A 26101-nucleotide genomic window follows, 5' to 3' on the forward strand; every position below is an offset into this window, starting at 1 on the left:
TATTTTAGTTCATAGAAATTTAGAAATTATGTTTAAATAAATTTTTATTAAAGTGGTTTCATGTCCAATAGAGTATCCACAACCTTTGACCAAGAACCATCCCTCATGCAATTTATTCTGAACATTTCAAATACAATACAATTTTGTATTATACTATGTTATATTATTAAATTAAATTATATGTTACAACTGAATGTATTTGCTGAGATTTCAAGTGCCTTGGTAAACTTTTGCACAGCTTGAATTCTAATTTGCATTGAATCAGTGTCTTTTGGTACTAATCTCTGGAAGCTGAAATGGGATTGTTTTTATGTCACATCTGTCCCAAGATGCTTTTTTAGCTTCTGCAGGGGGGCCAGTGCCCTACCACCAGACGTTTAGGGGAGATAAATGCAAAGCAAGGCTGAAAAACTCCAGCCAAGATGCAAGGTCTGCAATGGAGGATTTTCAGCAGTGGTTTGGTATATTCCTGCTCCGTTTACTGAAGCATGTGTTAAAATGTAAAGCAAGCAAGATAACGGTCTTGACTCTTTACTATATATAATAAGTGTTACCTGTATTTAGTGGCTGTCTTTCAACAAGCAAAGGAAAGAGGCTAAGGCAAAAAGACAGTCCAATGTGGGAAAAAAAGCCTTATCTGGTAGCTGAGGTGGTCACAGATGTAAAAGAGAAGAAAGTCAATTCAGAAGTGGTGCATGCTCCTGCTGGTGAACCTGAGAAAAAGCGCATCTTCTGACAATGACAGAATTTCAATAAGTGTTAAAGAAGGGAAGAGAAAACATCAAATCTGGACAAGCTGAGCCTGCTTATCTCTTAAAGGTCTCTTTTCATGAAAGAGTATATTATTAAAAGTGGACAGAAAGCATTGTAATTCATCAATAAGATGTAAGACTTCTTACTTAAAATGCACCTGAATTTTAGAAGTTTGCTCATTTCCATCTCATTAAAGGTGGAGAGAAATACTGGTAGATTTATTTATTTGCTGAGTTTATTGTTTATATAGTGCAATGTGTCTTGTTTGGTTTTATTTTAGTAATTATGTTCATTTACACATCTGTCACTTGGGAAAAAACCCTATTACTGTTCTTTCAATTTAGTTTGGCAGCACTTACAGGTTTTTGTTTTTGGTTTTTTTTTTTTTTTTTGATGGCATGCAGAAATGTGAGTTGAGTGTGGAAACCAGGCTGATTTAGTCTCCTTTATGTATTGTGGTTTGGGTTGGTTTAAAAGTTTTGTCAATGGATGTCTGTCTAATTAACAAAGCTGTCAAAGACATGTTTCTTAGCGAGGGTGGTGTGACACAGACTTTATTTTGCTTTTCAAGCACTATGAGATAAAGGAAAGCTGATGTGACAAGGTGCAGTGCTTGGCAGTGCTCCACTGTTAGATCAGCTATAATCTTGAAAATCACATCAATGGCTGCTGGAGCAGATTGAACATATGCTCTTTTCAAATGAATGGATGAATTATATGACTTTGGGGAAAGGTGATCCAATTTGCTTTAATGTTTGGGGCTTTTTTTCGGTTTCATCTTTAGCTGTCCCTATGTACTGCAGCAAATTGCCCCAGTTTTTTAAGGCAGAATGCTCTGTTACTGCCATCTCCTTGTCTCTGTTGTGCAGCAGACCAAGAGATATTGAAGAAGTTAAGATATTTGGAAAAATACATAGGAAACAAGCAGCTTTAACAACTCTTTAATAATTCCAAAAGCTTGCATACATTTTATGTTAAATTCTACATATGCACTGCATGCTGCTGTCAAATTTCCATTTCAATAGGGGGATCTAATAATAGCACATCAGCCTGTGGTGTGTGGCACAGTGAAGTATGTGGGGTGATGCTCCATCCTGTGGGCTTCTGACAGAAAGGCAGCAGCCAGAGAGAAATACTCTACACCATGAACCATGTATTTGGGCAGATGGCTCATGAGCAGAGTGTTTTTGGAATGGTCCTAGTTTAACTGGAGAACTCAGAGGACAATCTACAAAATTTTAGTCTCTTGACACATGTAAATGCCTTCACATTTATATAATGAAAACTACTACTATGTTTTCTTATGTCCAAAGAAAAAAATATTATTTTCTTTTAGAAGAGCTACCTTTAAAAGTTTTAGGAAGACAGTAAAAATTAAGCTGGAAAGAACAGAATTTAAGTGTCCCTTAGAAGAGGTTATAGCATACAAATATACAAATTTTGATATTTTAAGTTACAGTCCAGTGGCAAGGCTGAAAGAAAAGGGAGGAAGCCTCACCAGCAATACTTCCTGTGCACATCTGCCTGTCATACATACTTACAGAAAACTGCTGGAAGTTCCCAACTCTGGTAGGGGAAGAGGGAAACAAAAATCCAACTGCAACAAAAATTGACAAATCCAGTCTCTTGCCTTCCCAAGCATTTCTGAGCCACATAAAAGGACAACTTTTCATGGCAATTCCTTCTGAACTTATAGTGCAGGCTTTAACCTTTCAGCCCTCATCACATGAACTCCAGAACAACAGCAATTGCAACCACTGTGAAGATAATGAAATTGTCATATATTTTAAATTTTTTTCCTTTATTATCACACCTTTTCTTTTTCATTGTAACTTCTGCTCAAACTGAATTTACTGTAAAGCTGACACCTATGCACAGAAGAGACCATGTGACTCAGCAGTGCTGCTGAATTAATTTGCAGTAGTGTTCATTCTCAGTATGCTTCAGTTGTGTTGTTTCAGTCTGTGTCTCCCTGAGTCGTGGGTACTGTTTTTCGGTAAATGCATTTGGAGTGCTAGCTTAAAAACCATGTTGCACAGAGTAAATATGGCAATGATTCCCTTAGGAGAGACATGCCCTTTGATTTCTGAATTTCCATGCAGCTTCTGGATCCTCCAGAATGTGGAAATGGCTTTGTGGAAGATGGAGAAGAATGTGACTGTGGGACAATAGCGGTAAGTGCAATATACTTTTAAATTAGCAACAAGATTTGTCCAAGGGTTGGTGTACCCATAGCTGCCATTAACAATAAGTGGAGGAAGACAAGCAGTGGGAATGTGGTGTGCCAAAGGATTCATAGTAATAGCTGCCTGTGCAGAATCAGGCCTTCAAAGACACTGAAGAAAGCATTTTTCTAGATGGAAGCACCGGTCAGTGCTAAAAGGTTAGTATTTAATGATTGCACTATGAAATAAGAAAAATTATTTTCTAGCTTGCACAGGAAGCAGCAGTTTCATACCCCACAAATACGTACCTCTTTCTGCCTCCAGGTGGCTAAAAACCTGAATAAAAATCCATTCAGGTAGCGTGCTAAGGTGAGAAGTAATAAGAGCTTGGGGTTCATGTGCTTTTCCCATGTCTTGTGTTCTCTGTGTGTGTGTGTTCCTCAGGAGTGTGCCAGCGAAGGAGGAGAGTGCTGCAATACCTGCACCCTCACCGCGGGCTCCCAGTGCAGCAACGGGCTCTGCTGTCGGAAGTGCCGGGTAAGGCTAGTGGTGACCTTCACTGCAGAACCCGGCTGGGAATGCATCCAGGTGGCTGCAGGCACTACAGAACATGTGTTTTGCCTTGAAGACCTTGTGATTACTCTTCTGAAAGCTTACCTTTTAAAACTGGCTGAAATCTGATTTTTCTGGGGCTGTACTCTGTCATTTAGGCATGGCTTTTTGGGGCAGGGACTGTCATCAAATGCAGAGTTAAATTAAATCCTTCCAGTTTTAGACAAGTTTGAATCAGGTTGAAGTTCTATGAGATGCCGTTGGACATCCTTGTTTAAATATTAGATTAATTAGCCATAAAGATTTTGTTAGATGTCCTTGTTTTTTCACTGTGAGAGTGGTGAGGCACTGGCACAGGTTGCCTAGAGAAGTTGTGGATGCCCCATCCCTGGAAGTGATCAAGGCCAGGTTGGGTGGGGCTTTGAGCAGCCTAGTCCAGTGGAAGGTGTTCCTACCCATGGCAGGGGAGTAAGAGCTAGATGATATTTAATGTCCCTCCCAACCCCAACTATTCTGTCATTCTGTCATTCTGTCAAGATGCACATCCTTATCCATGTGCCACTCCCAAACCCATATGTGTTGCTCTGGATTTGCCCCATGAGACTGAATAGGAAAATCATACCACAGAGTGTCTGGGAGAAGGATATAGTAAGAAACCCAAAAGTGCAGCCAGCAGAATTACTCGGAAATGTTCATCTAAAAGACACCTGACTTCAGTTTCAGTTTGGTCTGCCTGTGTCTCCTTATGTTTGGACTGACTGAAATCCTGTTGAGTAAAGGGAATCAAGCCTTATGTAAACTGTAAGGTATTCTTCTTGATACATCAGTAAATAGTAAAAGGAGGTTTAACCAGATTGTGGCTGTAAGGGATCCCTGCTAAATATGACTTCAAATAGTTGTTTGTGCTCATTTAGTAATTAAGATAATTAGTATTAATGTAATTAAAACTGTGGTGTACTATGTGTGATACTTTTATCTTTGTCTGTGCACATTTGACGGTTTCATTTCCTTAGGAGGATCATTAATAATAACTGTGGACCACGTTCTTGACTTTGTGCTCATCCTAATGTTAAAAAAAGAAAAAGCACAGATTATGCTGGAACAGATCACATTTCCCTAAGCACATTCCTTTTTTTAATATAGTAAAAAAAGAAAAAAAACCCAGCAGATTGCCAGTGTGGGTGAATTTTGTTTAAAAATCCAAGTCACATAGACACCATATTAAAGACTATCAGAACAAAATGAAGCTTTTGTATACCTATCTTACTGTTTTGCAAATGAGAAAAGGATTTATCTGCTTACAGTGTCACAAGGGTAAGTGAATGAACAGAAAAGTAGAATTTTACAGAACATATATAGCTAGGAAGTATTAATCAGGACAACTCCAAAGACTGTGTATAACAGTTCCCAAACCTGGGGTTACCTTCCCCTGTAATACCCTGCCTGATGGCAGGAGTGAAGGAAGGATTGCAAGCAATACATGGTGATTATACATCCCAGCATCCTGTAATGTCTCCGACAATGTTCATGTCTGTCTGCATTTTTCCAGAGATTGGTAGAAAAAAGAAGCAGAAAACTGAGAAAGTACCACAGTTTAGCTCTTCCACTGATGTGTGCCTGTTCGCACCAGCTGTAGAGTTAGCAGTTGTTCCCCCAAAAATGTATGTGCATGTAGATAAAAAAAAAAAAATCACAGGGCTGCAAAATGAACTGGGTATCACAGTCTTAAGAAAACTTTGAGGAAAAATAAAGAGCCTGTAGTATGTCCATGACCAGAAACCCTAACAATTGCCTCAAATGAAATGTTTTCTTGCTTTTCTAGGTCTTGAGGCAAACCATTCTTTAGCCAAAATGTCTATATTAGGTCACTGGTACATTTTTCATTGTTAAATATCCAGTTCTTTAGAAACTGGTGTCAAACTGTGCAGAATTCAGTACATTTATTAATAGTTCCTGTTCTGCAACAACAATGGGGGATTAAAATAACCAAAGTGTTTATACATAGAGCTCTGCAGTGTTCTTCATCCCTAGAGAGAAGATTGGGGTCACTCCTATTTTATAAAGAAGAGTAAAATGATCATAAAAGGGCACAGTGACCTGGTAGGATAATGCTGCAAGCCACTGCAGTATTGGTTTGATAACCCCCAGGGGTCCTGTGTCCTGGGAGAGACTTCTGCTCAGCCCTGCAATTGATGCCCTTGGGAGGAGGTGCCTCAGAGAGTGCTACCACTTGCACCAGTAAATGGCTCCAGTGGTGCAACATGTACACCAGGGAAAACCTTCCCACTTCAGTCATTGTGGGAAATTTCCCATTAGGAAAAAAAAATCCCATTTTTTATTTTAGATAAAATTATAAGGAAGCATTGCATTTAAGGCAAGATGTGGAAAAGCCAAGAAACTAATTTTCTGTCCTTTTTTTTTCCAGTTTGAACCTAAAGGAGTTTTGTGTCGAGAAGCAGTGAATGATTGTGATATTGCAGAGAACTGCACGGGAAATTCCAGCCAGGTGATTTTTGTCTTCTATCCATGAGACAAAAACCCTCACTTGTAGTCTTGAAATTACTAAGAATGTTACTGTTTTGTATAGTAAGGTGTATAAAAATTATGTAAAACCTGTTGATGTTGAAAAAACCAGAATGATACCGAAGTAATTTTTCATATGACTTTTGTTGTATACTTTGCTTTCATGCCTGTCTGATCTATGATCTATTACTTATTTTCTCTTTCTATAGTGTTCTCCTAATATCCATAAAATGGATGGATATTCATGTGATAACAGACAGGTAATTAGGACTTCAGTTTGTTTTACATTCTTTCTGCTGTTATGGATTTTTTTTACTGATTTTCTTTGAAGATCTTTGGAAGTCACCTGGGACAGTTCTGCTAACATTCATGAGTTTTGGGTGCTAGTCACGTTTTGAGTGAAAAGAAGATAGGATCACATTTTAGTTGCCTCAATATAAAGCATGTGAAAAATCTTTATATTAAGGAAATATGTATTTTGGAAAATCATGTAATTTGAAATATTTTCTGTATTCTTTTCTTTCTTTCTAGGGTATTTGCTTTGGAGGAAGATGTAAAACCAGGGACAGGCAATGTAAATACATCTGGGGTGAAAGTGAGTGAATGTAACTGTTTCTAAGTTGGTTGTAATACATGTGGCTTGAAAACCTATCTTAGCTAAAAAAAATTATGGATGAGACATGTTGAGAATCATTGAAAACTTCTAGAACTGTATGTCTTCCCCGTCTTCCTCCATCATTTTGTCTTTCCATCGTCTTTTACAGCTCCCCCTCCAGTGTTGGTTAACTTACTGGTGTTTGTTCTGAAGGCTTAAACCACCTGGGGAGCTTATACTCATGTTCATTAGTTTATTTCAGTGGCTTCTGGACATTTTTGACCAATAAACCCTTATCAATCTGAACAAAATTTTAAAACAGTCCTGTGGTGCCATCATAAAGCTTTTAACTGAGAACATTGTGCAGAGTTTCATGGGCCACCTGCAGATCATGGTGCTTCAGTTGTCAAATTGGGAAGCTATGCTTGCTTTGATTGTGTATCCCCATTTCCCATGACATGGCTTTTCAAAGTCATCATCATCATCTTAGAAGAGATTTGTTTCTGTTTCTGTTTTTAGAAGTGACGGCTGCTGACAGGTACTGCTATGAGAAGCTGAACATTGAAGGGACTGAGAAAGGAAACTGCGGAAGAGACAAGGACTCTTGGATACAGTGCAATAAACAGTAAGCTGATTCATTTAGAAAGCTACTAGTATGAGGTTTCTTACCCCAATCCATTTCTTTAGCTGGTGTGTAGAGGCTCAAAAAGCCTCTCTGTGGATCAGACTTCTGGCCGTCTTCTGCAGAGCTTTGTGCAAGAAATTCTGGAGGGAGCAGGGTGCCAAGAAGAGATGAGCTCTGACAAGAGAGCACTATTTGAGCTTGGGAGAGCTTGGACCAAAAGTGGTCCTAATACTCTTGGTTAGGCTTAGCAGTGCAGAGGAGAGCAGCCTGTGGTTTCACATCTTGGTGTGGTGTTCACTTTTTATGCTGTGCCATTGCATTGCTAAGTCGTGTTCACTTTTCACGAGATTGTAACTTTCAAAGTATATTCCTGCAAGCTGCTGCCTAAACTATGTTTTTTGCATTCTGTATATAGGCAGTTGATTATTTCTGCGTACTTCTGAACCTTTTACCAGTCCTTATCAAACTGGTTTTTTTGAGATTTTTCCATTCTGTCAATGACTTTTGATTTCTAGTTCTGCCTACAGGTGAACTAATGTCCTTCCCCACCTTTTTATGCAGATTTGGTAACGTTACTTCTGTTCCATTACAAATTCATAAGTAAAAAATATTCAGTAATATGGGAGATGTCTGACCCTGCTATTCTATCAGTGCAGAAGTCTCCACACATGAGTAGCAAAGTCCCTTCAGCAGTTGAATTAAACTTGGTATCTATAGTTCTCTTACATATGTGTCCTATGAGAGTATAATTAAAACCAGTATCTACTGTTGCTCCTCTGTGGACCAGTTACTGTATCTTAATAGATCATTAAATCAATTTGATGTGGTCTGTTCTTGACAACTCCCTGCCTTTTATTACTCCGGGCATTTTTGATAATGCATTATAAAACCAGAGTTTTCCCAATCTAAGTTCCAAGGAGAGTAATTTTATTGGGAAACAGTATTATTTATGGGGGAGTTATTGTCTGTGGGAGAAAAGCAAGGAATAACAAATAGGTTACCAAGCAAGTAAAGAAAACCTCATATTTTTGATTGTCCATTTTCATTGGATTTTTTATGAGTACCTGTTTATTCTTTCAATGCAGGGATGTACTTTGTGGATACCTTCTGTGCTCCAACATATCCAGTGTGCCCAGACTTGGAGAACTTGATGGTGAAATCACAACATCAATCTTGCACTATGGAAGAGTCTACAATTGCAGGTAATTGCAAATCCTGAAAAGAGAACAATCACTATCCATCTTGCATAGAGAAGCAGCTTTCTCATTCTTACTGGAGAAAAATGGTTTCCGTTAATTTTTTTCCTATTAACACATAGCCATTACTTCAGTTCAACCTTTGTTAAGCTTCAGAAAATTATCTGCCTGTGGGGAGTGCAGCCGTTTTGCAGTCCCCTCTGTGCAATAGTTAATTTTGCCTGTGGAGATGGAATGCTTTTCTCAGGCCCTGTGATTTTACATTCTTTAATATTTGCAAAGTACTTCATGTACCCAAAATACTTAGACATATACCTGCACGGCCAAAGTTAACTGGCAGCTAATTTGTTGCTATATTTTAGCTGAATTCTAATTACAGATGTGGTATGTTTTCATAGCTTCACACAACCATAAGATGAATGAAGTCCTAAACAAGTAACTTAGGGTTTTATCTAACTATAGCTGTTTCACAGGAAAAGTGGTCTTTGTTTTCACCACTGCATTTGTTTGATGTAGAGACACTGTTTTGGTTTGTTTCACATTTGGCCCAGTGAGATCACTAAGCTAATGCTTAGTCTTATCTGGTCGCGGGCCTGTGTAACAGAAATAAAGGCAGCAGCCCAGCGCCCAGTTTCTCAAGCAGTCCCATCTAATCCCAGCACAAGTCTCCAAGTCCCCTTGGCTGTCTTGCAGTGGTGGCCACGTGAAGCTGGACGAGGACACGGACCTGGGCTACGTGGAGAATGGGACGCCGTGTGGGCCGGACATGGTGTGCCTGGACCACCGCTGCCTCCCCGCCGAGGCCTTCAACTTCAGCACCTGCCCGGGCACCACCGACAGCCACATTTGCTCAGGACATGGAGTATGTTCTCTCACTCTTTAACGCTTTTTGCTGCTTTTGCTGAGTGCCTGGCCTTGTGTAGTGTGTGAGATAGACCTCTCAGGAAGCCAGCTGTGTGACTCTAGAAGTCATAATACTGGAGAAGTTTTTGAAAGGGAAAAGGGAAGGAGGCACATAACGTTCCAGTCAAGGCCTCTTAAAAAATGAGTCATAGTTAGTGTACATTTGCTTTACAGAAGTTTGATCAATCAATGTTTTTGCTATCAGTTTTGCTAACTTGATGGATATTTCCTCAGACAATGTGCTGGAGAAGAAACACAAAGGTTTTATGAACTGGGAAACTTGGGTCTCTGTTCTTCCAGAGACCTGCTCTTTCTAATTCCCTCTTTCTTGCATAAACAGCCAAGAAGATTCATCAAGCTGTTGATGATGTTGGATTTTGTTGGCTGGGAGCTCCTTTACTCTGAAAAGAGGGCAGTGAGCTCGCTTTTGGCTGGTGGCGGTTACTCTGCTCAGTGTGCAGTCCATGGCTTTGCTGTGGCCCTGGCGAGTCCCCTTGTCCCTCACACAGTTTGACATGATGTCCAGGGCCCTATGACTGAGCTTAGAGCAAAGCCAGTTGTTCTCTCATAATGTCTTTTGTCTTGTGCACTGCATTAAAACTTCCTTTTTTAATCTGAAATCGCCCACTTCATCATATTTTGAAAAAAAAAAAGTCGTTAAGATCAGTCTCCCAAAGTAATTAGAAATGGCTCTATTAAATATAGATTACTTTAAAATATGTACTGAATAAGTATTACAGCTATTTATATAACATATAATAGCATATTTAATGCATTTATATCCAATATATAAATTAAAAATCGCTGTATATTAAAAATTATTTTGCAAAATTTTGTGAGCAGTCAGAATCAGGGCTTTATCAGTGTACCTATACTTTAGGTATTAATTACGGGAATGGATGAATAATCTGATTTTTTTCTGAGCTACACTTTTGACTGCAGGTTTGTAGCAATGAAATAAAGTGTGTCTGTGACCGATTCTGGGGAGGAGATGACTGCAGTTCTCACATCAAAGACGATCTATTTTTTGATAAAGATGCCATCAATAAAGGTATGTTGTTATAATTTTAACCAACAATGGAAAAAGCTTGGATTTGAGAAAAGTTCATTAAGCAAAACCAGGTCTCCTACTCTTTCACTTAGTATACCACAATAAGCTGTAGCATAAGGAGCCTCTTTCCCCTCTCCTCCTCCCACAGCAGAAGCACTCAGTGTCTGTAAATGAGGCCTCAGACAGTGCACCTTTGAGAATTGATATCTACCTTGCTTGTCCCAACCATCTGAGTGGACAAGCAAGAACTTACTGGGACATATCATATCTAGATGGAAAGGTAATGCTACCCACATGACTGTTTTTTATTTGTAGTGCAAATTTTTTATTACATGGCCAATACGCAGCATGTTGGCACACAAATTCTTGACTTTCACATTTTTTGAGTGAAAGTTTTTATTCAGCTTTAGTCTTAGATACAAAAGAAAGATATATTGTGGAAAAATGAGCTTGTAAATGTTTGTTATTAGAAATCCTTGTTGGGGGGATGTCTTCCAGAATGTCTCATTTGATTAATTTATTCAGCTATGGAAGAGATTTGAGTAAAACCAAACAAGTAGTCACTTTTAGTCCAGGGTAAGCATATATTTGCTAGGGCAGGTTGTAGGGATGTAATCTACAGCAGTTAATTGATAATATTGTACTGACATACCTGGCACAGGTTTCCCATGTAACAAGGGTTCAGCTAAGGGAAGCAGACACAGAGGTCAAAGCATGACTTACAAGTGATCTTTTTATGTCCATGCTATACTTCAAGAGTGTATCACTGATTACAGTTAATCAGCCTAATCTGTTGTTCAAACTGGTTATTAAAAGATGGTATATTTACTGGTTTTGTGTATTTTTCTCCTAAAACCATGTATATTTTTCCTCTTTCTTATGTTTCCAGGCGTGGTTAGCACAAATATAATAATAGGGGCTATTGCTGGCACCATTTTAGTGTTGGCTCTCGTTTTAGGAATAACTGGTTGGGGTTACAAGTAAGTAAATTTTGTTCTTCTTATTACAGTTTAAAAATATGTTTATTTCATTTGATAGCTGATTATGTTATGAAAAGAACAATTAAAAAAATCGAAAAAATCCAAATTCAACAGTATTTATACAGTAACGTTTTTATTGTATTAACATTTTTCAAGCAATTCTTACATTTTTATGTGGTTGTAGAGAGCTTGATTCAAAATTTGAAATTTAATTCTCATCTAGTATTTTTTTTCTTTTTTTTTTTCATGATCAGATTATGATTTTACTGTATGTGACAAAGGAAATACAACAATGTGATCTGATTAAATTATAAATGTTTCCTCATGATGAGGTAAATATAGCAAGATTAGCCTTCAGTCAGTCAGCAAAGCATTTAACGATAGGCTTCCTTAAACAGATGATTATATTTAGTCATCTTAACCTGAAATTAATTCAGGCACATTTTTTAGTAGGAAAGATCTACAATTTGCAAATAAGGCTCAAGTTGTCTCCTGGATTAGAGCTGTCAGTGCTTGCTGAGAGGCAAAATGGATTATATTAGCCTGACTGGTCTCTTTCAGTTTTACTTCTTTTGTGAATTTCTTATGAAAACAGAGGCATTTATGTTTTTTGCTTGTAGTACAATACTGACTTTATCATGTGTGTTTGGGTGAGAGTGTCTCTCAAAGCCATTTTCCCCCAGGTCCTTGGTGTGCTTGGAGAGCAGGCCAGGTTCAGCTGCAGGCAGTGCTGGGGCTGGGGCACAACCCCAGCAGTTTGGCATAACCAAGTGGCACAGCCCATGCTGGTTTGCTAGACTGAGGTAGGCTGAAGGCAGCTCGGAAATATGTAAGGAAAGAAGCATTTGAAAAAATGAAGATTAGGATAGTAGAAAGGTAGGTTATGGTGTCTTGCTATATCACCCTCAGCTTCTGGTGGTATCTGAAACTCCAGACTTTTAATTAGAGCAAAAGTCTAAAAGTTAAATGCTCATTTTGAGATCATGTCTAGCCAGTGGGATTAGTTTTTGGAGGTTCAATACAAGAGTGCACCTTTCACTAGCAGCTTCTCAATGAATAGGCTTAAATCCATCATGAACTGCACCTTACCCTCAGCACTGACTTTAGCCATCAAGACGAATATATTTTTCTTGTTTATTCTGATTTTGTATATAAGTATGCTTATTTCAGAAGTGATTTTGTAGAAATATTTTGAGCAAAAATTTCATTCTGTATACAGTGCTTTTCTTTTTACATTTGTTTGGTCTTACTGACCGTGTATACCTGCATACTAAAAACTCATTCTTCTCCCTTTCTCTTCTGTTTATATGGAAAGAAACTACAGAAGACAGAGGTATGTGATAAAAGTAATGGAATGTATCTTAGAAGTCTCTGAACATAGCTTTTCTTCTCTTGCTCATTTACATGCTATAAGGAAAATATTGTGATGGATTATCATATTTTAAATAATATATGAAATCAGTATTCTATAAATGCATTGCTTGAAATCCTGATTTCACTGGACTCAGTAGCAAAAATAATGTTTTTTTAATACTTCTGCAATAGGCTATTTTATTTAGGAAAACAGGAGAATATTTCCAATAAGAGAGACTGAAAATCGGCTATTAGAGATGAAAGTGTTCTTGGGAGGCTAAGAACTGAATAATTAATATTAACATGATGTTCAGGAGCCTTTTGAGACAAATTAATTCCTGGAGCTTCTTTGCAGTTAAAAATATAATGCAGTTAAACTGCTGTGTAGACGATGAGCCCATTTTTTCCCATCACCTTGTTCGATTGATTCATAGCTAAAGCACAGGACTGGCTTCAGCACAGGGCTGAGCTTTCACCATTTCAAGCTTGTGGCCAAAAATAAACCATCTTCCTAGTGACTTGTGTTTGGCTCCTGGAAGACCACCTCCCTTTGATCAGGCATCTGCCTGGCAGATGGGTCTTGTGGGAAGGAGTTGGCTCCTTCCGCTCCCAGTCCCCCACAGATAAGAGGATTTCTCAAATTCCCCTGTTTTCTGCCTGTATCTTTGCCTTCTGGTCCAAGCTGCTGCTTTGTTTGTTGCTGCTACCCGTTGTGCTTGTTCTCCATTTCTCCTTGTGTAGCGCTTTCTCTGCCAGGCTCAAAATACTTGTAAAAAGCAGAAAAGCACTGCCAAGTGCTGGTTGTGTGCTACAAGGTCAGACAGGCCACAGGTACAGTAACAGGAGAAAGGCAACGCTATTGAAGTCAAGCCTCATGCAGTGATTGGTGGGTATGGAATGCCACCCAGCACAAGGAAGGCAGAATTTAAGGGTTTGGTGCTGCTTAGTGGGAAGTGATGTACCTATAAATGCAGACTAACATGGCCATCAAGTCATTCTGCTGTGAATGTTTCAGTATTGGCTGTGGACAGAGCAGACAAAACCTTGAAACAGAGACCACCTCATGTATGTTTGCACTGGAATATTAGAGAATTTAACTTCTTTAGATATCCTCATCTCCAGAAATTATTTTTTGGCCTGAGAACTGTGAGTGTGCCGCTGGTCTGTAGCTGTGTCTGAGAGCACAGGCAGAGTGGAAAACAGCATAAGATGAGGCTTCTGAAGGTAATAGAGGACTCCATCATTTCAAAGGTGGTGGAGATATTTAGTAACTAAATCTCCTTCATGCAGAAAATGAAGTTCTGTAGGCTGACTTCTAAATAGAATAATTTTGGATAAGAACAAGCAGTGCACCATAAATGGAATACAGACATCCACCAGATTGTCCAGACTATCCCTTAAAAAAAATTGTTTATGATTACTCCTTAAATAACAATGAAAACAAGCCATTATGATATTTTTGAGCATGACATAAGGATGATACTTGGTACTAATAAGCAACTGAAAGAAATAAATGAAAGTGGTAAGAAGAGCCAATTAGCAAGGATTCTGCCAGCTGGGATAGTGTGGCTTTAAAGGGCACAGCTACATGGGAGAAGTTATTTCTGATGGAGTAGCAAGAGAGAAGTTTGCTAAAGGAACCCTGGAGAGCAGAGCTGCCCACACTGAGGCAACTCTGAACACACCCATGTACCAGCTGAGGAATAGGACGAGAACTCAGGAGGTGTTAGAAGATGGAGTGTGGAAGTACTGCATTGCACTAATGATTGATGTGCCATATAGTTATATACTTCAAATACTTCAGAAACATTAGAAATTCAGCTATGGAGTGAAGAAATCCCATTTCAGGTCTGTAGTTGGACACAATCTGAATGTGAATCAATCTGATAAATATGCATTGTAATAGGGGCAGACTGAAGCAAAAAGGCCTTGGAGAGTGCAAAGTTGAATAAATACTGATGCTGATGTTATTAAATAGTCAACTGTCAAAGTAACTACTTGTACTTGGGAGGATTTTTAAACCTGGTGGAACTATAACTGGAATATTTGCATGGCAGTTTTTTTCTGCTGGTGATGAATTCACCATCTGCAAAAACTTTGCATAACTTGATTAGAAATTTCTAATGCACAGAGTTTTATGCACCATAACTGAGCTTCTAGTTCTGGAAAAGGATAAACTATGACATTACTTCCGTGTGTCTTGGCAGATTGAGTCTACTGCTGTGGTAATCAGGAGTAGCTGAGAATCTCTAACACTGGCATTAGTTCCCTTGCAAGAGAAGTCAGTTTAAAAAACTGGAGGTTTTTATCCTCCTGAGGTTTAAACAACTCAACAGGTTGCTATTCTTGAATTCAATAATGGTCATAAAAGTTAAATGGAAAGCATCTATCTGAGAAGGAAAAAAGCCTTCACTTTTCCTGAACTCCGATGCAGGCATGTATTCAGCTCAGGCTCAGTACTAGTGCTACACCTGAGGGTGCTTTTTGCAACCAGCATGAAGAGCCATGTGAAATATCTGAATTGGTTATCCAGTGTCTCAAGAATCACAAACTGTTCACTTTGAAAGCTGTGATCAAAGTTTACCAGTGAAATATTCCTTGTTTTCCCTTTCCAAAACCACGTAATCCACTTTTCTGCACATAACAGAAGCGTGTGGGAGTTTTCTCTCAGATGGTTGAATTATTTATTAATAGCCTTACTGTGTGTGGTTAACAGGTTTTCTCAAGGATTTCTATCCTTACCTCTTTCTTTTAAACTAATGTTCATGCATGTTTGTGTGCGTGCTAGTTCCTGTCATGTTTTCTGACTCTACAATGTTTATTATACTTTAGACAAATACCCCAGGGAGATTATGTAAAAAAGCCGGGAGAGGCCGACTCTTTTTATAGCGACATGCCTCCTGGAGTCAGCACAAACTCTGCATCTAGTTCTAAGAAGAGGTCTGCTTTTCTGTCGCATTTTCAGATTTCTACCTGTTCCATCACCCATTATTCCATTAGTCAGAACATTTCATTGTTTTGCAGCAGGTTTGACTCTTTCTTCTTTCTTTGTGGAATGTTTGAAATAGCATCCTTTTTCCTTTGATTACTGATTTTCCTCCTATGTCCTGGGCTGGTAATTATTATGATTAAGCCAGAATAAAAAATTCTGCATTGTAAATTAATTTTTTTAAATAAAATTTTCATAATCTCCCTTGAGACTTGATAATACACTTGAAAATTGATTTCAAATAGATAATCATTGCTGGCTGAAAAAAAATTAAATAAAACTCCAAAAACTTTTAAAATCGTGGTCATGTAATCAAAGAAAAGGAACATTGTCTTGCTTCAATAATAGTTATAAACATAAAATGTTCAATATGAATGTTATTTTTATATCTTTATTTGTCAGTGTCATTAATTCAGTGTGTTGACTTAGACTTCTGCTGTCTCATATTAACAACGGTAGTGATTGTATTTTATTCCACTTACTAGACTAGTATACTAAATGGTCACCAAGCATTACCATAGAAAATAATTCTACAAAGACTTTCTGTAGTTTTCTGCTTGCTGTCATTAGATTAGAGAGAATTAGATTTTGCCCTTGATCAGATTTCACTAATTCTGTTATTGTTCCAGTTGCCTAAGAAATCCAACATTTTAAAAGGGAAGATTCACTAAAAAGCATTGAGAACCGTTTGTAATTACTAAGATAATGATGCTCACTGTTCCTCTGCAGCTAGAGATCTTTTATATTAAAATCTCCAGCTAGCACTGTAGAACAATTTGTGAGAAGCACTGTGTCCTAGGAGGGATTGACAGTCGTGAACTGCTTCTTAGGAAAACTGCAATTCTCAATTCTTGTCTCATTAAGCAGCCTACAACTATGCTGTTGATGAAGCCATTTTCTTTGCTGTTATTTCAATGAAAGTAAAGACAAATGTATGGAAGGGACTCATATGCGGTGACATTTGCTATTTTGGTATAGCAGCTTGATCTTATATGCAACTTCATTTAGTTTGTCTTAGTGAATGTTTTTAGGAAAACTCCAGCAGTGATTACTTAATGATTTCAAATTTTTAAATTCAGCTTTTTAGATGTGTGGGTTTTTTTTTTTTCAGGAAGCAAGCATTCACCTTAAATGACACACTGTTTGTGTTAGAGAATCTTTTTTAATTCGGATAAAATTTTGAAAAAGTCTTGGAAAAGCAAGTTTTCATAGCTTTGTGTATCAGGTTTAAATACCAGTTTAAAAAAGTTGTTTTTAAATGACTGTAATTTAATATGTTTCTTCTTTCATTCAGTATCTGTGTTTCTTTTCATACTTCATTTATTTCATATGTCTCTCTTTATTATTTGTTCCAAAAAGCTAATGGTTTCTAAGGTCTGTCTGTACTAGAGAGTTTTGTTGTTCCCCACCACCAGTTCAGGTATGTTGTGCCACTGTCAAGTCTGGAAAAGTAAGTCTGACAAATATTCCATTAACGTTGTGATACAGCTGACATAGTCCTTCCATTTTAATTCCCAGAGTGCTACTTTCTACCTTCCAAGCTGGTTCTGGTTTGCTCTGTGTGCCGGTATGGATGGCATCTCTTGGGAGATGTTAGAGTGACTGGGCCTGCAGCTGCCTGGACTTCTCCATGCTGGAAAGCATTATGAAATATTATAATAGTTGGTATTCAGAGGATGTTCAAGGACTAAGACATAAATTTATGATAACTCTTGCTATTGTGAAATAGTGAACACCAAAAGCAGTATATGGCAAGACATTCCTGAACCTGAAAGAGACCTTGAGGACAGGGAAATGTTTAAAAATCTGTCAGTGAATCTATTGTTTCTCAGACCTTTCATTATGTGATTAAGTTTGAATTAATGAAACCCTGAGCTTACTTCAGTGTGGCTATGATTAGCCTGATCTTCTGGAAACTGAAGAGCATCTCTTATATGCCTGCCCTCCAAGGAAGGCAGAGACTGAAAAATGCGAGTATCCAGACTTGAAAACTACAAAAATTGTTCCTTTAAGCAAGACTTTTTTGTAATAAGTAAGCCATCTATTAATGAATTTTTCAACTTCTTCTTCTCTTTTGGAAATAATTGTAGATCTTTTGGCAAACAGCTGAGTGGCAGCTCTAGCTTGACAAGACACAGCATGTTGCAAAACCCCACATGTTGGACATCGCCACATACATATCTGGCTCTTAGAGGGAATACAAGAGGAAAGAAATTCTTCTGTTTGCACCAAGCACCTAGATAAAAAGACTGGTTTTGGCTTTGAGTTTAGCATTAGAAGTATGTACTTCAGCAATTGGATGATGAAAGTTCAAAATTAGCAAAAATGAGGCAGAGTTACCTCTCCCCTGGCACTGCCAGCTCTGGGTGGGAGGATGCTTGTCACAAACTCCTGAGCCCCTGGGACTGATAGCAGTGGGGTGAGGAAAGCTGTCCAGGCTTTCCTGCAGCATCACAAGGAGGGAGTGGGCAGCCTGCAGGCAGGATGTGCTTGACTGTGAGATGAAAAAGCCTTGAAATGAGCACAGTTGTAAGAGCATCTTCCATCTAGGAATTGAGGCAGAGCTGCAAATCCAAAGGAAATCTGGTGTGTGCCAGTGTTTGTGCATTCCGCAGCAGACAAGTAAGAAAGCAGTGCTGATGCCTGGCTCTTGAACGTGGGCACATGGTACAGCTGCAAGGCATAACCGCAGGGTTTAATCAGAAATCCTGGGTGCTCTGCTAGTGCAGACAGACCTTAGGCTGTGTTTTGTCACTGGCCTCGGGAATGTGACCAAACCGCTGAGCTAACATTGATGTGAGACAATACCCTTAACAATAACCGCATCTGAGCCCTCCTATTCCAGGTCAAATGGATTATCTCATTCCTGGAGTGAAAGGATCCCAGACACAAAACATATTTCAGACATTTGTGAAAATGGGAGGCCTAGGAGTAATTCTTGGCAAGGTAAGTGTGAACCACTGTGCTGGCCATGGTGGAAACCAGCCTCTGGACCATTGCTGCTCTGCTGAAAGTTTAGCTATCTTAGGACAGCAGCATGACTCCTTAAAATTGTGGTAATTGTTATTAAGTTGGAATTAGGATTTAGCAGCACCCTGCATAAGTGCCGTTTTTGCACAGTGCTTTGTCACAAAGAAATTACATTTAATTTCTCCCTCCAGTGTGAGCTAACATGGAAAACTGAGAGAAGTCTATTCACTATTGCCAACTTCTGTGATTTCATCAGGCAGTGTTTAGTGTTTTTCTTGAAGTGTAGTGATTTTGTCAAATAACAGCTGAAATTAAGGACTTTTTTGCTCTGCACAGTTGCAGCAAAAAGTAGAGAAAGGTAACCTAAGTGTCTGAGGTAAATCAAGAGGAATGAACCTGTGAGATTTAAATGGTTAAAGTTAATGAGGTAGCAACTCCTTTGCTATGGATGCAAAAAGAATATACAGTTTGGCATGGGGCGCAGGTGAGTTTCAAGTTGTTTTACTGTCTTTGTCCTTTGATTTCTTTCAGGTAATATAGGAGGAAACAGAAAGAAAGTCAGAGGCAAAAGATTTAGGCCACGGTCTAATTCAACTGAGTAAGTCTGAATTTAAAAAAGCAAAGCCAAAAAGTAGAGTTTTCATATTTGTGTTTTGTAGATGGAAATTAAGGGTACTGAAAAGTAGACAGCTGCATTTTTGCTCTGTGGCCCATTCTGGTTGCTGACTGATCTGGTAAATGGTTTGGCTAATGCATTTCAACCTTTTTTTATGTATTCTTTAAAAATTAACTATCAATTTTCTTTTTTATGTAGGCTTCCTCAGTCGTTCCCATAGCAATTCCCAATGATGGTGGCAGCCTGCACCATCACCGCAGGCTTTTGTCTACAGTAAACTGCCATTGCTGAATGTATCCTGGTTCAATACTGAGTTTCTGATAACCTGTTTCCTGCCTTTTTCCTCACCTTGGGTGGGCCATTGCAGAGTTAGGATTTGTATCTCTGCAAACATTCCTGGAGGTTTTAGGAGAGGTATCTGTCTGCTCTGAGAGTACCTTGAAGTTTGCCACTGTAAGCCTGAAACAGCCAGTCTTGAGTAAGGCCTGTGATGAATGGGTAATTAAAATATCTGATCCCCAGTGACTGATCCCCAGACTTTTCCAGTATGGCTTAGAGTTGCTGGCTTATTGATTTACTGGTTACATTTCCTGAAGAGCCCATGTGTGCAGTGCTCCCCACACAGAAAGAGCCTTCCTTATGTACTGAAGCCTGTTGGTTCAGGCCACTCTTGTGAATGAATGGTGAATGGCTGGAAACCTCTGGGCTTGTCAAAAGCACTGGCCTGCTCTTACAGCACTTATGCCACATGGGAATGGCCCCTTCCTTGACCATGGTGGCAATGACAATGCCCCTCCCCATATCATGATTACTAACTTTGCACTTTGATGGGCAAATGGGCTTGATACCAACCCTGCTGGAAACTAATAATGCTAACTGCTCTCTGGGCCCCACTTTCTTTGGTTTGGGGATTTTGAGTTTGTTCTGAAACTTTTCTTTCACCTGCAGTGCACTGTCTTGAGGTGAGTAGGCTCAGAAAGGGTTCATAGGAAAAACCCTATATTACAAGTTACAGAAATAATACTTTGATGCACATTGCAATTATAACATTGCATGGTCAAAATGGCATCATGGAACCAGAAATTTTAGCCCTTGGAGGAGTTTATCTCAAGGGTCTCTATACTCTTTGTGCTGATAAACTCTTACTGAAATGCTATTTTGCTCGTTTTCTTTTCTCCTTGCATGAGATAGTTTGAGAAAATCAAAATTAGTCAGGCCAAACTGCCAAGAATACAAATGAGATTTGCTCTGAGAACTTTGGAGCACTAAATAAGTGGGCAGACAGAGCTATTGTGAGTGGGAAATCTTTCTCCCTGTATATTTGTTTCTCTTTTAAAGGTGCCCCTGAATTTCCACTGCTTTCCTTCTTGCTGCTTCTTTCAGTGGTCTCTCAGCCGCAGCAGCCCTGATGCTACAGGGAGAACGCTTATACTTCCCAAGGGCCATGCAGCAACCTTTTGGGGATGAAGCACAGCGTGTGTGTGCTCCTGGGAGAGGCCTGCCAGGCAGGACAGATCTCTTTCTCCTGGTCGGGTCTATCCAGGACTGCACAGGCCCAAATGGCTTGTCTGAGTCTCCTTGGCAGTCCTGTCACCAGCTGGAGACAGAGCTCCCACTGAATGATCCACATGCTGTGTCAATTCAGTGGGGAATGGAGAGAATCGCTGAGGGCTATTAGAAGGCAATTATCTCCCTGGTTAGAGGGACAGCTTGCTTTGCAAGGAGAGAAAATTGACTGAGAATGATACAACTGTGACCAGCATTTACTGACTTAGGGAAAAAAAGGCAACACCAGCTGCTTTGAGGATGCTGCAGAATACATGGAGGCTTTTCCCACACCAATTTACCTTTCTGCCTTCTCTGGGAAATACCGAATAATAATGAAATCTGTTCTGAAGCAGTATTTGGAAAGTCTGCCTGTATGGCCCCTAGGAGTCCAATAAAGCACACTTGTTGAGATGGAAGAAAAAGGATAACAGTGTTGGTCTCCTGTAATTAGCAGAGTGTAGTTAACCATTAGACTATTGGGTTCATTAATGCCATAACTTGGCCAGAATTCAATTTTTTTAAGCATTACCACACTAGTGTAGTTGCCTACAAAAATACTTGTTGTATGCGTGAGTCTGCAGTAACTGCGCACACTATGCACAGAGTTCTTTTTTTTTAATACAGCCAAGCATCAAATAGACTTGTGCAATTAATCATTTATTCAAAATTTCTTAAAGACTGAGCAAGGTTTGAAGTCTGCAGCCTTCATGAGCAGGACTGACAGGGAGTTGCAAACACATTGGGCAGCTCCTGAAAAAGTCCTGCTCATGCCTTTGCAGGACCCTTGAACCTAACATACATGAACAAGGCTTATGCTAAGCATAGAGCTCTGAGGAGACTGCTAAAGATATTTTGGGACATTTTAAATTTTTCTTGATGTTTTAAAACAAAATTAATGTTCTTTACTAAAGGCAGATGGTTCATTACCTGTAGAAGGAATGCCAAAAGGCCAAATGCTTTTTCAGAAACATGATGAAATGGCCTGATAAATAGTTCTCTGTTAAAATCAATTAGAATTATTCAGGAATGATGAGAGTTTTCTGAATAAGTTGAATTGGGAGCTTGTGTTAAAACAGGTCCCAGGAACAGATAGCAATTCCGACCATTGTTAATTTGCACTGCTTTTCCTATAAGCATTTGTCTTCCTCATTGTTGTAAATGATACAAACATCTTTGGTTTAGACTTTCTATTATATATTGTCTTTTTGCAGCCGGGTAACCCATGCATCTGAGCCTGGGCTTTCTCTCGCCCACCAAATCCCTGCCCAAGGCATAAGCCCAGGGGGTTCCGACCACCCCCAAACAGGGAGTCGGGATCACAGGTCAGTCTCACCTGCCCCTGCATTCTGGGCTGCTGTTTTATCCTGTCAAAAGTCCCTTCCCTAGTATCCAATAGTTTCACTGTGGCAAAACACCGTGACTGCTTGGAGGTGCTCCTGCTGATGCAGCGCTAGCTACCCTTCCTCCTCGCCAGCCTGAGGAGTATGAGTACTCTTGAGCCCAGGTCTTTTGCCTTGTTGCATGTTGCGCTACGAGCCAAATGGAGCTGTCGGTCTAGCTCTAGGTTTATGTGTAAGGACACCTTGTTTTAAAGCAGAATTTCTCACTCTAAGGAAATGCGGATTCTGGCTGTTACTAATGAACATGTGGCCAGAAAGATCAGCCTGAGAGCTTTCCAATGGTATCACATAGTGGTCTGCAGTAACTCGAGTTTAACCTTTCTGTAACAGATGGATTGAGGTGGTGAATGATGGTCTGTAATACCCCCAGACCCAGGAAACCCTGCCCCATGGTTGCGCAACAATTGCATGCTTTGATACCACCTTACACTGTTTTCTAATACAGGAAGCCAGATTGGGAGTGTTTCATGGTTACCAAAGGACACTTTCAAATGAAAAAAAGAGCAAGTCAAAAGTATTGCAGCGAGTACAAGAAAATGTACAATTAAAGCTAAAGCAGAAGTTTATCAGTTCCTGGTGATGCTGGCATCGGCCTGTTGCTTCACTTGTGGTTCATCTCTTTTGCTGCACTACCACTTTTGACGTTTTCTTTCTCTAAGATCCCAAGCTGGAAAGCATAAAGCACTCCCGATTCCTGATAAATAAGCAAGCTGAGGAAGCTAATTAGAAGCACTTGTGGCTGAGGGCGAGTACTTTCTGAGAGCTGTGGCTGTGCTTGCGCGGGGTGGGGAGGAGACGTTCCAGAGCAAAAAAGGAGCAAAAGAAGTTGAAAAAGTGCTGCTGCTTTTGTTGTCATCGTGGTTTGAAATATGGAGGGGGTTGAATGACATGATTTGGCCCAACTTTTATTCATCTGAGCAATCTATTGCAAGGCCTGTTCCCATGTGTGAGGTTGTTGGAGTCACTCCCATAAACAAGGGTGGCAAGAACTGGCCCAGAAGTATCAAAAATAACTTCAAGAGGAAGTTTCTTTCCCATTTTCCTTGGTTACAATTTGTTTCCTATTTCACTGTGTTAGTCTGTATTATATAAAGATGGTGATCACAAATAATCATTTAATTCTTGCCATTCGTACATAACAAGAACAAACTTTAAGTTGGACCAGGCAGACTCTTGATTTCTGCATTGCCCTTTTTTCTTAATGTGGCAGAAGGGGAGGAATTTGTTTATCTTGTTATTGGGGAAAATTTGTTAAAAAAGTTTTTCCTCTTCCCTGGTAATTTGTTGTCAGATAATTAAAACTCACCTTTATTTCACAATTTTTGTGTAACTAATATGAGTATACAGCTCAGACTTTTTTACCTAAAAAATACGGTTTTGGTATCAAGATTGCTTCTGTAAAATGTGAGATAACTCTGCAGCCCACCTCCATTAAAGCCAAACTAAATGAACATTGAAAAATCAGAGGGTTGTTTGCCTATAAGTGTAAAAATTGTCACTATAGTGGCAAAAAATTCAAGCCTTTTAACACACTGAGGCTGAAATTCATTCCTGTAAAAAGGGTCAAGCCCAAGATTCTGTGCTCATTTAGCCATTTTCTTGCAATTTATTCTAGATGGGTGTGAAAGTGTGTCTTTGGCAAGCAAACTTCATGACAGAAGCCAAAATGCCCCCTCATCATTATTTTGAGATCATGAGGGAGTTCATACCATGAGCTTAATGCTGGCCCTCTGCATAGGAGTGAATTTTACCCTTAAGACATTAACTGAATGATGCATCCCAAAGGGCTTCCAAATTAATCAAACGTGAGAGTCTTGTTGTAGGTCAGATTTTCTCATGCAGTTGTACACATTGCCTAGTCCTCACCCAAATCCATACTGATTTATTTGCCATATTCACTTGCATTTTGGGGATGAAAACATCCTTGCTAAGCTTGTGCTGTGTGTTCTCAGATTTTCTATTCTTGTTCTTCTGCTTTCTCTGTTCCTTCCATTGCTTTCTGCAGGTATTTAAACCCATGGTTCAAAAGAGAATATAATGTAGCTAAGTGGGTAGAAGATGTGAATAAAAACACAGAAGGACCATACTTTAGGTATTTTGTAAATTAATTCTATAATTCTCATTTTTAAGAGCTATTACAGCATATACAAATATCTTGAGACTCCTACCTTGTATAAATCAATACAAGTTCCTGTAGGTGCAAAGGGCCCCTCTTCTTTTGCTGCATTTTGATGTGTGTTTTTGGCTTCATGTGCAATTTACGATTCTTTTTCTGAATGTTTTAATGAAGCCATTGAAAAGGGTGTGTGTAGTGCATGCGTTCCCACCATCATCTATAGCTTGTAGTAGCTTTCTCATCATTTTATGCCAAGTAGTGTTTTATGGGCATGAGACATTTTTCACTAATAAAGTAGTATTAACTTAAATAGAATGTTAATTTACTGAAGCAAGTGGTTTCATAACATATTGACTCTATGTACTGTCTTATATAGTGCATACTAAAATTTAAATGAAAAAAGAATAAAAAGTAGGGGTATTTTACCCTCAGCCTGCAATGAAATAATTTGTATATTGTAATTGGAAAACTAAATATATGAGAATATACTCTGTGCTCTAATTATCAAAGTGCTAATTAACTTGTTACAAGTGAGATAGGGTTCAACCAAAAACATCACTTTTTTTTGAGAGGGAAAAGTGTGCATTACCTGACACATTCCAAGTTACAGAGAAAAAGCATGCATGAGGCTAGCCCCCTGTTGGACATGAATCAAGAGACTGAGAATGTTGCAGTAGATTCCCAAAAGACACAGTCCCACAACTGAGACAGATCTCTGCGTGAGCTGAAAAAATCAGCCAACATAGGAGAGAATGGAAGACAATTTATGACAAATAACGTAAAGCATGAACAAAATCCATGAAGCTGTAAGTTGACATATCAAAAATGAAGATAATTATAGAAACATAAATCTAAGAATAATAAGCAAAATCTACAGTGAAAACAGTGAAGGATGGTACAAACAAGTAAATAGAATCTTAATAATTTTGCTACATGAGTAGGTGTAATAATAGTGCAACAGGGCAGAAACATACAGTAAATGTGTCCAGTGTGCATTTGGGGAAAAACTGTGATGGGAGTTGTGTCACAAGATACTAATGAAACACTTTAATCTAACAGTAACACTGGCAGACGTTAAATTGCAAGGTAGGAATTCAGTCATCTCTAGAACTAAAAATGTCCTGAAGTCTTAAAAGACTATAAAATAGTTACTTTTGAAAACCATCTATGTTTGCTTTCAACACCTCATAAATCCCAGAGTAAGCTGCAAAAAAGCTTTCTAGTGAACAAATAAGGAAAATGAGTAAACTTCAGGTTGTCAGCCCTGATCTCAGTCCGGAACAGGGAGTAGAGATCCGTGATGCAAGAATCCAAGGCTTACAGGAGGTTGTTGTGATTGTGCCAGTCAGTATCAGCCAGGTCTCCATGTTGGTGCTTGGACATTCTAGCAGGGAGTTTTGTGAGTCTGGCTGTTTTAGCACTGGGATACAGAGTCCCCTTCTGGTGTCTGCAATTTGGCAAGCACTCTCTAGAACTGGGGAGATTTAAGCCTAGAGAAACCACAGAAAGGGCTGCAGGGCTTCAGGCTGTTCAGTTTAATGGAGCAGCTGAACACTTATCTGATCATGGAGTCCACATTGCTGCAAATGGAGCAAAATCTTTGTGGGTCGGAGGTCCTTTAGGCTAGCAAGCTAAGACTGAGAATGACCAAAGGTCACTGGAAGGTGAAATTAGGCAAACTCACATAAGAAGTGAGGTGTGTTATTATTACCAAACCTTTTTCTAAAAATAGCCTCTTGACCTTTTATTGTTCAGGCACCGTAATG

The 26101-nt window shown here is 39.1% G+C and overlaps 1 protein-coding gene across 11 annotated transcripts in view; it reads left to right on the forward strand.

Moving 5' to 3' along the window:
• ADAM22 (ADAM metallopeptidase domain 22) overlaps window positions 1–26101 on the forward strand; it is a 127769-nt gene that overhangs the window by 91776 nt on the left and 9892 nt on the right. Inside the window, exons 16-31 of one of the 11 annotated variants that reach the window (XM_085050647.1) lie at window positions 2856–2927; window positions 3363–3455; window positions 5896–5976; window positions 6203–6253; window positions 6525–6588; window positions 7108–7213; window positions 8299–8415; window positions 9103–9271; window positions 10255–10363; window positions 11253–11343; window positions 12659–12676; window positions 15529–15723; window positions 18531–18631; window positions 19187–19253; window positions 22031–22141; window positions 24225–24311. In XM_085050647.1, the coding sequence (XP_084906773.1) occupies window positions 2856–2927; window positions 3363–3455; window positions 5896–5976; window positions 6203–6253; window positions 6525–6588; window positions 7108–7213; window positions 8299–8415; window positions 9103–9271; window positions 10255–10363; window positions 11253–11343; window positions 12659–12676; window positions 15529–15723; window positions 18531–18631; window positions 19187–19253; window positions 22031–22141; window positions 24225–24311 (1532 nt within the window). The remainder of the gene's footprint in view (window positions 1–2855; window positions 2928–3362; window positions 3456–5895; window positions 5977–6202; window positions 6254–6524; window positions 6589–7107; window positions 7214–8298; window positions 8416–9102; window positions 9272–10254; window positions 10364–11252; window positions 11344–12658; window positions 12677–15528; window positions 15724–18530; window positions 18632–19186; window positions 19254–22030; window positions 22142–24224; window positions 24312–26101) is intronic. The other 10 variants (XM_085050648.1, XM_085050649.1, XM_085050650.1 and 7 more) reach the window with 10 other exon arrangements.

The sequence above is a fragment of the Lichenostomus cassidix genome, chromosome 2 (assembly GCF_008360975.1).
Source record: "Lichenostomus cassidix isolate B80296 chromosome 2, HeHo_3.0, whole genome shotgun sequence".
NCBI lineage: Eukaryota > Metazoa > Chordata > Aves > Passeriformes > Meliphagidae > Lichenostomus > Lichenostomus cassidix.